The 12439-nt window shown below is 55.5% G+C and overlaps 1 protein-coding gene across 3 annotated transcripts in view; it reads right to left on the bottom strand.

Annotated features, from left to right (window-relative positions):
* Nucleotides 1–12438, bottom strand: part of LOC137364888 (serine/threonine-protein kinase 36-like) — a 39442-nt gene extending 27004 nt beyond the window's left edge. For 2 of the 3 annotated variants that reach the window (XM_068027786.1, XM_068027788.1), the window contains exons 1-5: nucleotides 12389–12438; nucleotides 8668–8811; nucleotides 8332–8512; nucleotides 2873–2970; nucleotides 2276–2381 (exon numbers count right to left, since the gene is read on the bottom strand). In XM_068027786.1, coding sequence (XP_067883887.1) covers nucleotides 2276–2381; nucleotides 2873–2970; nucleotides 8332–8358 — 231 coding nt within the window. In that variant the 5' untranslated portion in view covers nucleotides 8359–8512; nucleotides 8668–8811; nucleotides 12389–12438. The remainder of the gene's footprint in view (nucleotides 1–2275; nucleotides 2382–2872; nucleotides 2971–8331; nucleotides 8513–8667; nucleotides 8812–12388) is intronic. The other variant, XM_068027787.1, reaches the window with a different exon arrangement.
* Between the last annotated feature and the right edge of the window lies 1 nt (nucleotide 12439).

Genomic DNA, 12439 nt, shown 5'->3' with positions numbered 1-12439 from the left:
AGGGAAAGGACAGTGTATCTAACGCACTGTGACACCCGGTCCCAGAGGGGGAGAGGACAGTGTATCTAACACACTGTGACACCCGGTCCCAGAGGGGGAAAGGACAGTGTATCTAACACACTGTGACACCCAGTCCCAGAGAGGGAAAGGACAGTGTATCTAACGCACTGTGACACCCGGTCCCAGAGGGGGAGAGGACAGTGTATCTAACACACTGTGACACCCGGTCCCAGAGGGGGAAAGGACAGTGTATCTAACACACTGTGACACCCGGTCTCAGAGGGGGAAAGGACAGTGTATCTAACACACTGTGACACCCGGTCTCAGAGGGGGAAAGGACAGTGTATCTAACGCACTGTGACACCCGGTCCCAGAGGGGGAAAGGACAGTGTATCTAACACACTGTGACACCCGGTCTCAGAGGGGGAAAGGACAGTGTATCTAATGCACTGTGACACCCGGTCCCAGAGGGGGAAAGGACAGTGTATCTAACGCACTGTGACACCCGTTCCCAAAGGGGGAAAGGGACAGTGTATCTAACACACTGTGACACCCGGTCCCAGAGGGGGAAAGGACAGTGTATCTAATGCACTGTGACACCCGGTCCCAGAGGGGGAAAGGACAGTGTATCTAATGCACTGTGACACCCAGTCCCAGGGGGGGGAAAGGACAGTGTATCTAACGCACTGTGACACCCGGTCCCAGAGGGGGAAAGGACAGTGTATCTAACGCACTGTGACACCCGGTCCCAGAGGGGGATAGGACAGTGTCTCTAACGCACAGTGACACCCGGTCCCAGAGGGGGAAAGGACAATGTTTCTAACGCACTGTGACACCCGGTCCCAGAGGGGGAAAGGACAGTGTATCTAACGCACTGTGACACCCGGTCCCAGAGGAGGAAAGGACAGTGTATCTAACACACTGTGACACCCGGTCCCAGAGGGGGAAAGGACAGTGTATCTAACGCACTGTGACACCCGGTCCCAGAGGAGGAAAGGACAGTGTATCTAACACACTGTGACACCCGGTCCCAGAGAGGGGAAAGGACAGTGTATCTAACGCACTGTGACACCCGGTCCCAGAGGAGGAAAGGACAGTGTATCTAACGCACTGTGACACCCGGTCCCAGAGGGGGAAAGGACAGTGTATCTAACACACTGTGACACCCGGTCTCAGAGGGGGAAAGGACAGTGTATCTAACACACTGTGACACCCGGTCCCAGAGGGGGAAAGGACAGTGTATCTAACGCACTGTGACACCCGGTCCCAGAGGGGGAAAGGACAGTGTATCTAACACACTGTGACACCCGGTCCCAGAGGGGGAAAGGACAGTGTATCTAACACACTGTGACACCCAGTCCCAGAGAGGGAAAGGACAGTGTATCTAACGCACTGTGACACCCGGTCCCAGAGGGGGAGAGGACAGTGTATCTAACACACTGTGACACCCGGTCTCAGAGGGGGAAAGGACAGTGTCTCTAATGCACTGTGACACTCGGTCCCAGAGGGGGAGAGGACAGTGTATCTAACACACTGTGACACCCGGTCCCAGAGGGGGAAAGGACAGTGTATCTAACACACTGTGACACCCGGTCCCAGAGGGGGAAAGGACAGTGTATCTAACACACTGTGACACCCGGTCCCAGAGGGGGAAAGGACAGTGTATCTAACACACTGTGACACCCAGTCCCAGAGAGGGAAAGGACAGTGTATCTAACGCACTGTGACACTCGGTCCCAGAGGGGGAGAGGACAGTGTATCTAACACACTGTGACACCCGGTCCCAGAGGGGGAAAGGACAGTGTATCTAACACACTGTGACACCCAGTCCCAGAGAGGGAAAGGACAGTGTATCTAACGCACTGTGACACCCGGTCCCAGAGGGGGAGAGGACAGTGTATCTAACACACTGTGACACCCGGTCCCAGAGGGGGAAAGGACAGTGTATCTAACACACTGTGACACCCAGTCCCAGAGAGGGAAAGGACAGTGTATCTAACGCACTGTGACACCCGGTCCCAGAGGGGGAAAGGACAGTGTATCTAACGCACTGTGACACCCGGTCCCAGAGGGGGAAAGGACAGTGTATCTAATGCACTGTGACACCCGGTCCCAGAGGGGGAAAGGACAGTGTATCTAACACACTGTGACACCCGGTCTCAGAGGGGGAAAGGACAGTGTATCTAACACACTGTGACACCCGGTCTCAGAGGGGGAAAGGACAGTGTCTCTAATGCACTGTGACAGGGGCTATCCCATTGCTTTCTGTCCTTACCCTGATGCTTTGCTCCTTCAGTCTCATCTCAAAGTCTGTGCTCAGGGTCAGTAGTTGATCCAGGACTTGGAGAAACTGGGCTGCAGACTGTTCAAACACTTGGATGCTGTTAAAATGATGCAGAGGGCGGATTAGTGTAGGGAATCAGCCTGAGGTGGGCAGGGTATGGAATGTCAGGGGGTACTGCTGATGTCCCGCAGACACACACAGAGACACACACACACACACACACACACACACACACACACACACACACGCGCGCGCGCGCACAGTGCCAGGGTCCCACCACGGCCTAGTGTTGAGTTAGTCCGTCCCACCCGGTGTGGGACTGAGCCCCAGATCAGGCGGTAAGGTTTGGGACTGGCAGGGACTGGAGCATCCTGTGACGACGAGGGGTTGAGTTTAGAAATGTGGGCGCGTTGGGAGACACGGGAGGTGGTGGGGTCTCCAGTTCCTGTCTGACAGTGGAGGACACGATTTGGCTGACCTGTGATTCCCGCCATGGCCGAATACCACAGCGACATTGAGAAGGGAGTAGGAAACACCTATTGGGGATAATGATGGGCGAGATTCACTGTTGAACCTCCGCCCTCTTACCTGCTGCCGGCTCCCGATGCCTCTGCCTCAAAATCGCCGGAGAAATAAGCAGTCAGGACTGTCACGAGGTCGCAAAGGACAGTCCCACACCACGGCTGCTGCAGAGAGAGAGAGAGAGAGAGAGAGGGTCACTGAGGGAGGGGGAAATCACTGATGGACAGAGTAAAACTGACGTGGAGTGGGCGTCCTCAGTGACGGAGGGGGGAATCAAGAGAGAGGAAGGGAGAGGGGGGACTGAGCAAAGGGGGGAACGACAGGAGGGTGTGATGGACAGAACAAGGGCTGGTGGAAATGCAGGGTGAGGCAGGGAGGGAGAGAGAGAGAGAGAGAGAGGCAGGGACAGAGAGAGAGGGAGGGACAGAAAGAGAGAGAGGGGGAGGGACAGAGGGAAGCAGGGACAGAGAGAGAGAGGGAGGGACAGAGAGAGAGAGAGAGAGAGAGAGAGAGAGGGAGGGACAGAGAGAGAGAGAGAGAGAGGGGGAGGGACAGAGAGAGAGAGGGAGGGACAGAGAGAGAGAGGGGAGGGACAGAGAGAGAGAGGGAGGGACAGAGAGAGAGAGGGGGAGGGACAGAGAGAGAGGGGGAGGGACAGAGAGAGAGAGGGAGGCACGGAGGGACAGAGAGAGAGAGGGAGGCAGGGAGGGAGGGACAGAGAGAGAGAGAGGGACAGAACAATTATTAGAATTACAATTAGAACATTACAGCGCAGTACAGGCCCTTCGGCCCTCGATGTTGTGCCGACCTGTGAAACCATCTGACCTACACTATTCCATTTTCATCCATATGTCTATCCAATGACCACTTAAATGCCCTTAAAGTTGGCGAGTCTACTACTGCTGCAGGCAGGGCGTTCCACGCCCCTACTACTCTCTGAGTAAAGAAACTACCTCTGACATCTGTCCTATATCTATCACCCCTCAACTTAAAGCTATGTCCCCTCGTGTTTGCCATCACCATCCGAGGAAAAAGACTCTCACTATCCACCCTATCTAACCCTCTGATTATCTTATATGTCTCTATTAAGTCACCTCTCCTCCTCCTTCTCTCCAACGAAAACAACCTCAAGTCCCTCAGCCTTTCCTCGTAAGACCTTCCCTCCATACCAGGCAACATCCTAGTAAATCTCCTCTGCACCCTTTCCATAGCTTCCACATCCTTCCTATAATGCAGTGAGCAGAACTGCACGCAATACTCCAGGTGCGGTCTCACCAGAGTTTTGTACAGCTGCAGCATGACCTCGTGGCTCCGAAACTCGATCCCCCTACTAATAAAAGCTAACACACCATATGCCTTCTTAACAGCCCTATTAACCTGGGTAGCAACCTTCAGGGATTTATGCACCTGGACACCAAGATCTCTCTGTTCATCTACACTACCAAGAATCTTCCCATTAGCCCAGTACTCTGCATTCCTGTTACTCCTTCCAAAGTGAATCACCTCGCACTTTTCCGCATTAAACTCCATTTGCCATCTCTCAGCCCAGCTCTGCAGCCTATCTATGTCTCTCTGAACCCTACAACATCCTTCGGCACTATCCACAACTCCACCGACCTTAGTGTCATCCGCAAATTTACTAACCCACCCTTCTACACCTCATCCAGGTCATTTATAAAAATGACAAACAGCAGTGGCCCCAAAACAGATCCTTGCGGTACACCACTAGTAACTAAACTCCAGGATGAACATTTGCCATCAACCACCACCCTCTGTCTTCTTTCAACTAGCCAATTTCTGATCCAAAGCTCTAAATCACCTTCAACCCCATACTTCCGTATTTTCTGCAATAGCCTACCGTGGGGAACCTTATCAAACGCCTTACTGAAATCCATATACACCACATGCACTGCTTTACCCTCATCCACCTGTTTGGTCACCTTCTCAAAAAACTCAATAAGGTTTGTGAGGCACGACCTACCCTTCACAAAACCGTGCTGACTATCGCTAATGAACTTATTCTTTTCAAGATGATTATAAATCCTGTCTCTTATAGCCTTTTCCAACATTTTACCCACAACCGAAGTAAGGCTCACAGGTCTATAATTACCAGGGCTGTCTCTACTCCCCTTCTTGAACAAGGGGACAACATTTGCTATCCTCCAATCTTCCGGCACTATTCCTGTTGACAATGACGACATAAAAATCAAGGACAAAGGCTCTGCAATCTCCTCCCTGGCTTCCCAGAGAATCCTAGGATAAATCCCATCTGGCCCAGGGGACTTATCTATTTTCACTCTTTCCAAAATTGCTAACACCTCCTCCTTGTGAACCTCAATCCCATCTAGCCTAGTCGTCTGAATCTCAGTATTCTCCTCGACAACATTTGAATCATCCCCTTCATTTGTGCAGACAGACGCAAAGTATTCATTAAGAACAATACCAACATTTTCCGCCCCTACACATAGGTTACCTTTTTGGTCTTTTATGGGCCCTATCCTCTCCTTAGTTATCCTCTTACTCCTAATGTATTGATAAAACATCTTTGGGTTCACCTTTATTTTGCTTGCCAATATTTTTTCATGCCCTCTCTTTGCTTTCCTAATTTCCTTTTTGATTACACCCCTCCACTTTTAATACTCCTCTCAGTTTTCTGTAGAATTGAGGTCTTGACGTCAGACATAAGCTTTCCTTTTCTGCTTTATCTTACCCTGTAAGCTCCTTGACATCCATGGGGTTCTAGACTTGGCTGCCTCACCCTTTTTCTTTGTGGGAACATGTTTACTCTGAACCCCTTGAATGCCTCCCACTGCTCTGACACTGATTGAACTTCAAGTAGCTGTTTCCAGTCCACTTTCACTAAATCAGTTTAGTAAAACTGGCCTTGCCCCAATTGAGAATTCTAACTCCTGTTCTCTATCCTTTTCCATAATTATGTTAAAACTGACCGAATTATGATCCCTACCACCAAAATGCTCTCCCATTGCCACTCCTTCCACCTGCCCATCTTCATTTCCTAAAACTCAGTCTAAAACTGCACCCACTCTTGTTGGATTTGCTACATATGATGATTAAGGGGATATAGAGTCATAGAGTTATACAACAGAGAAACAGGCCCTCAGGCCCATCGTATCTATGCCGGCCATCAAGCATCAGAAAGAGAGAGAGAGAGAGAGAGGGAGGGACAGAGAGAGAGAGGGAGGGACAGAGAGAGAGAGAGAGAGAGAGGGGGAGGGACAGAGAGAGAGAGGGAGGGACAGAGAGAGAGAGAGAGAGAGAGGGGAGGGACAGAGAGAGAGAGGGAGGGACAGAGAGAGAGAGAGAGAGAGAGGGGGAGGGACAGAGAGAGAGAGGGAGGGAGTGAGAGAGAGAGAGAGAGAGAGGGGGAGGGACAGAGAGAGAGAGGGAGGGACAGAGAGAGAGAGAGAGAGAGAGGGGGAGGGACAGAGAGAGAGAGGGAGAGAGAGGGGGAGGGAGTGAGAGAGAGAGAGGGGGAGGGAGTGAGAGAGAGAGAGAGAGAGAGGGGGAGGGACAGAGAGAGAGAGGGAGAGAGAGGGGGAGGGAGTGAGAGAGAGAGAGGGGGAGGGAGTGAGAGAGAGAGAGGGGGAGGGAGTGAGAGAGAGAGAGGGGGAGGGAGTGAGAGAGAGGGGGAGGGAGTGAGAGAGAGGGGGAGGGAGTGAGAGAGAGGGGGAGGGAGAGAGGGAGAAGAGAGGGAGGAGTGGGAGAGAGGGGGAGGGAGAGAGGGAGAAGAGAGGGAGGGAGTGGAGAGAGAGAGAGACAGCGAGTGGTACGGAGGAGCAGTGAATGAGGGAGAGATGGGGAGTCGGCAGGAAAGAGTGAAAGGGAGAATGAGAAGGAGAGATACAGGGAGTGAGAGAGAGAGAGGGGAGGATGGAGAAAGCAAAATGAGAGTGAAACGTGGAGAGAGAGAGGGGGTTTCAGGGATTGAGATGAGAGACGGAGAAGGTGTTGGTGAGATGTGTGGCAGGGGGACGGGTGAGTGGGGAGGATGGAGAGATAGAGACAGAGAGAAAGTAAGACGGGGAGAGACGGAGGGAGAGGGGGAATGGGTGTGAGAGAGAGATAGACACAGAAAGTGAGAGGAATACGATGGATGGGGAAGAGATGGGGCGAGTGAGACAGAGAGGGGAGGGGAGGGGAGGGGGTGAGACGGGGAGGGGAGGGGAGGGGGTGAGACGGGAGGGGAGGGGAGGGGGTGAGACGGGGAGGGGAGGGGAGGGGAGGGGGTGAGACGGGGAGGGGAGGGGAGGGAGGGGGGTGAGACGGGGAGGGAGGGGAGGGGAGGGGGTGAGACGGGGAGGGGAGGGGAGGGGGTGAGACGGGGAGGGGAGGGGAGGGGGTGAGACGGGGAGGGGAGGGGAGGGGGTGAGACGGGGAGGGGAGGGGAGGGGGTGAGACGGGGAGGGGTGAGACGGGGAGGGGGTGAGACGGGGAGGGGTGAGACGGGGAGGGGTGAGACGGGGAGGGGTGAGACGGGGAGGGGTGAGACGGGGAGGGGTGAGACGGGGAGGGGTGAGACGGGAGGGGTGAGACGGGGAGGGGTGAGACGGGGAGGGGTGAGACGGGGAGGGGAGAGACGGGGAGGGGTGAGACGGGGAGGGGAGAGACGGGGAGGGGAGAGACGGGGAGGGGAGGGGGTGAGACGGGGAGGGGAGGGGAGGGGGTGAGACGGGGAGGGGAGGGGAGGGGGTGAGACGGGGAGGGGAGGGGAGGGGGTGAGACGGGGAGGGGAGGGGGTGAGACGGGGTGGGGAGGGGAGGGGGTGAGACGGGGAGGGGAGGGGGTGAGACGGGGTGGGGAGGGGAGGGGGTGAGACGGGGAGGGGAGGGGAGGGGAGGGGGCGAGACGGGGAGGGGAGGGGAGGGGGCGAGACGGGGAGGGGAGGGGAGGGGGCGAGACGGGGAGGGGAGGGGAGGGGGCGCGACGGGGAGGGGAGGGGGCGCGACGGGGAGGGGAGGGGGCGCGACGGGGAGGGGAGGGAGCGAGACGGGGAGGGGAGGGGAGGGGGCGAGACGGGGAGGGGAGGGGGCGAGACGGGGAGGGGAGGGGGCGAGACGGGGAGGGGAGGGGGCGCGACGGGGAGGGGAGGGGAGGGGGCGCGACGGGGAGGGGAGGGGAGGGGGCGCGACGGGGAGGGGAGGGGAGGGGGCGCGACGGGGAGAGGAGGGGAGGGGGCGCGACGGGGAGAGGAGGGGGCGAGACGGGGAGAGGAGGGGGCGAGACGGGGAGAGGAGGGGGCGAGACGGGGAGAGGAGGGGGCGAGACGGGGAGAGGAGGGGGCGAGACGGGGAGAGGAGGGGGCGAGACGGGGAGAGGAGGGGGCGAGACGGGGAGAGGAGGGGGCGAGACGGGGAGAGGAGGGGGCGAGACGGGGAGAGGAGGGGGCGAGACGGGGAGAGGAGGGGGCGAGACGGGGAGAGGAGGGGGCGAGACGGGGAGAGGAGGGTTGGAGACGGAGTGAGCTGGAGGACAGTAGATTGGGACGGCCGGTCACAGTGTCTCACCTGTTTGGTCCCCTCGCTGTGCAGCATCTGTCCGATGAGCTGCAGCAGGAACTGAGGCAGGTCCAGCCGCTGACAAAAGGCCTGAAGGAGCTCCCAGTCGCAGCGAGTGGGTCAACAGGTTTGCGATGACCCTGAGCACTGGCCGAAGGCGGGAGGCACCCTCCAGCATCCCCTCCAATACCTGCGGCAATGAGGAGGAGAACGGGGAGCTGATTAGCAAACGGGAATTCAAGGTGCCAGCTCACCTCGGTCGGTCCCCTGTGGTACGAGGTCCAGGGATTCCAGCCTCCTGATTTACAATGTGTGGATTTCCCTGGGTATCCAATCCCCACGTACCTGGGTGCTGGAGTCTCCGAGCCTGGCACGAACACGCTGTTGAAAGGCCTGGTCTCTCAGCAGGGTCAGAGGGGTACTAAGCTGGAGGCCGGAAGGGTCAGTAGCCTCGATGAGTTGCTCCCACTCCTCGTCACTGTCCATCTCCTGCAGTCAACAGTCACGGGCAATATTAAACTTTCATTTCACAATGTACAAACTAAACTGAAATACCCCCAGCACGATATTGTCATCTCATTCTACACATCCGTTCAAGAGAGAATCTCACCGTCACGGACCCCCGTTAAGATTTAGATTTGGAGATACAGCACTGAAACAGGCCCTTCGGCCCACCGAGTCTGTGCCAACCATTAACCACCCATTTATACTAATCCCATATTCCTACCACATCCCCACATGTCCCTATATTTCCCTACCACCTACCTATACTAGGGGCAATTTATAATGGCCAATTTACCGATCAACTGCAAGTCTTTTGGCTGTGGGAGGAAACCGGAGCACCCGGAGGAAACCCACGCAGACACAGGGAGAACTTGCAAACTCCGCACAGGCAGTACCCAGAATTGAACCCGGGTCGCTGGAGCTGTGAGGCTGCGGTGCTAACCACTGTGCCGCAGAGGGAGTTTCACTGTCAGGGACCCACGTTAAGGAGGGAGTTTCACCGTCAGGGACCCCCGTTAAGGAGGGAGTCTCACCGTCAGGGACCCCCGTTATAGAGGGAGTCTCACCGTCAGGGACCCCTGTTAAAGAGGGAGTCTCACCGTCAGGGACCCCCGTTAAAGAGGGAGTCTCACCATCAGGGACCCCTGTTAAAGAGAGAGTCTCACCGTCAGGGACCCCCGTTAAGGAGGGAGTCTCACCGTCAGGGACCCCTGTTAAGGAGGGAGTCTCACCGTCAGGGACCCACGTTAAGGAGGGAGTCTCACCGTCAGGGACCCACGTTAAGGAGGGAGTCTCACCGTCAGGGACCCCCGTTAAGGAGGGAGTCTCACCGTCAGGGACCCCCGTTAAGGAGGGAGTCTCACCGTCAGGGACCCCCGTTAAGGAGGGAGTCTCACCGTCAGGGACCCCCGTTAAAGAGGGAGTCTCACTGTCAGGGACCCCTGTTAAAGAGAGAGTCTCTCCATCAGGGACCCCTGTTAAACAGGGAGTCTCACTGTCAGGGACCCCTGTTAAAGAGAGAGTCTTTCCGTAAGGGACCCCCGTTAAAGAGGGAGTCTCTCCGTCAGGGACTCCTGTTAAACAGGGAGTCTCACCATCAAGGACCCCTGTTAAAGAGGGAGTCTCACCGTCAGGGACCCCCGTTAAGGAGGGAGTCTCACCGTCAGGGACCCACGTTAAGGAGGGAGTCTCACCGTCAGGGACCCCCGTTAAGGAGGGAGTCTCACCGTCAGGGACCCCCGTTAAGGAGGGAGTCTCACCGTCAGGGACCCCCGTTAAGGAGGGAGTCTCACCGTCAGGGACCCCCGTTAAAGAGGGAGTCTCACCGTCAGGGACCCCCGTTAAAGAGGGAGTCTCACCGTCAGGGACCCCTGTTAAAGAGGGAGTCTCACCATCAGGGACCCCCATTAAAGAGGGAGTCTCACCGTCAGGGACCCCCGTTAAAGAGGGAGTCTCACTGTCAGGGACCCCTGTTAAAGAGAGAGTCTCTCCATCAGGGACCCCTGTTAAACAGGGAGTCTCACTGTCAGGGACCCCTGTTAAAGAGAGAGTCTTTCCGTAAGGGACCCCCGTTAAAGAGGGAGTCTCTCCGTCAGGGACTCCTGTTAAACAGGGAGTCTCACCATCAAGGACCCCTGTTAAAGAGGGAGTCTCTCCGTCAGGGACTCACGCTGAGGGCCACGTGTTGGATTCAGGTTTCCCAGCTGTAGCCCAGCGCCCAGTTCAGTCAGAGTAAGGCGGGGCAGGATGGGAGAGGGGATGGGTGGAGCGGGGGGGGGGGGCGGAGTTGCTGGAACTGATCAGAGGTTTGCGCCATGGCTAGGGCGAGGGAACCAAGGCAGGTAGAAGCTCAGTGAGAAACAGATGGGCCGTGAAATGGAGTAGGCTGGAGGGTCCGAGTGAGGATTGAGAAACAGGTTTCGACGAACGATTTTGTTGCTGCAGCAGACAGACGGCAGGGGGGACCAGTGGACAAGGTCTGCACTGATACTGCACCTTCTACCTGTTGTATGCGAGTTGAAGCATCCAGTACGAGCCCTGACTGAGTCAAACCCTCACTCAGTATACATTCAAACAACTCGCTGAGGATGGACTGCTCCAAGTGCGAAGGCAGTGATGCAGGGTCTCGGAGACCTGGTCTCACATCACTTGGGCCGCAGTTTCCGTTACAGGACCCAGGCGTACCAAACATCTCGAGCCACAGCAAAGGATATTGTATACACGGGTTTACCGAGAGAGCTGATCGAAGCCGGGTCTGTTCATCCAGCGTCTATCATCTGCAATGGAGACCGGGCATGGGACAGTGTCGAGGGAGCTTTACTCTGTATCTAACCCCCGTACTGTACCTGTCCTGGGAGTGTTTGATGGGGACAGTGTAGAGGGAGCTTTACTCTGTATCTAACCCCCGTACTGTACCTGTCCTGGGAGTGTTTGATGGGGGACAGTGTAGAGGGAGCTTTACTCTGTGTCTAACCCCCGTACTGTACCTGTCCTGGGGAGTGTTTGATGGGGGACAGTGTAGAGGGAGCTTTACTCTGTATCTAACCCCCGTACTGTACCTGTCCTGGGAGTGTTTGATGGGGACAGTGTAGAGGGAGCTTTACTCTGTATCTAACCCCCGTACTGTACCTGTCCTGAGAGTGTTTGATGGGGGACAGTGTAGAGGGAGCTTTACTCTGCATCTAACCCCCGTACTGTACCTGTCCTGGGGAGTGTTTGATGGGGGACAGTGTAGAGGGAGCTTTACTCTGTATCTAACCCCCGTACTGTACCTGTCCTGGGAGTGTTTGATGAGGGACAGTGTAGAGGGAGCTTTACTCTGTATCTAACCCCCATACTGTACCTGTCCTGGGAGTGTTTGATGGGGGACAGTGTAGAGGGAGCTTTACTCTGTATCTAACCCCCGTACTGTACCTGTCCTGGGAGTGTTTGATGAGGGACAGTGTAGAGGGAGCTTTACTCTGTATCTAACCCCCGTACTGTACCTGTCCTGGGAGTGTTTGATGGGGGACAGTGTAGAGGGAGCTTTACTCTGTATCTAACCCCGTACTGTACCTGTCCTGGGAGTGTTTGATGAGGGACAGTGTAGAGGGAGCTTTACTCTGGTATCTAACCCCCGTTTTTTTTTTTAGCAGCCAATCCCAGTTTTTTTTTTTTTTTTTTTCTTTTTTCTTTTTTTTTTTATTTTTTTTTTTTTCTTTCTTTTCTTGGGAGCTTTACTCTGTATCTAACCCCCGTGCTGCACCTGTCCTGGGAGTGTTTGATGGGGACAGTGTAGAGGGAGCTTTACTCTGTATCTAACCCCGTTTTTTTTTTCTAACCCCCATTTTTTTTTCGTGTAGTGGGAGCTTTACTCTGTATCTAACCCCGTGCTGTACCTGTCCTGGGAGTATTTGATAGGGACAGTGTAGAGGGAGTTTTACTCTGTATCTAACCCCCTGTACTGTACCTGTCCTGGGAGTGTTTGATGGGGACAGTGTAGAGGGAGGTTTACTCTGTATCTAACTCCCGTACTGTACCTGTCCTGGGAGTGTTTGATGGGGGACAGTGCAGAGTGGGATACCTCGTTGTCCAGATCCACGTTCTCCATGTTGTGACTCCTACTCCTGAGAGA

This window comes from Heterodontus francisci, unplaced genomic scaffold (genome assembly GCF_036365525.1).
Source record: "Heterodontus francisci isolate sHetFra1 unplaced genomic scaffold, sHetFra1.hap1 HAP1_SCAFFOLD_1982, whole genome shotgun sequence".
NCBI classification, from domain to species: domain Eukaryota; kingdom Metazoa; phylum Chordata; class Chondrichthyes; order Heterodontiformes; family Heterodontidae; genus Heterodontus; species Heterodontus francisci.
The sequence above is the reverse complement of the archived record's forward strand: the minus strand, read 5'-3'. Positions and strand labels throughout refer to the sequence as shown.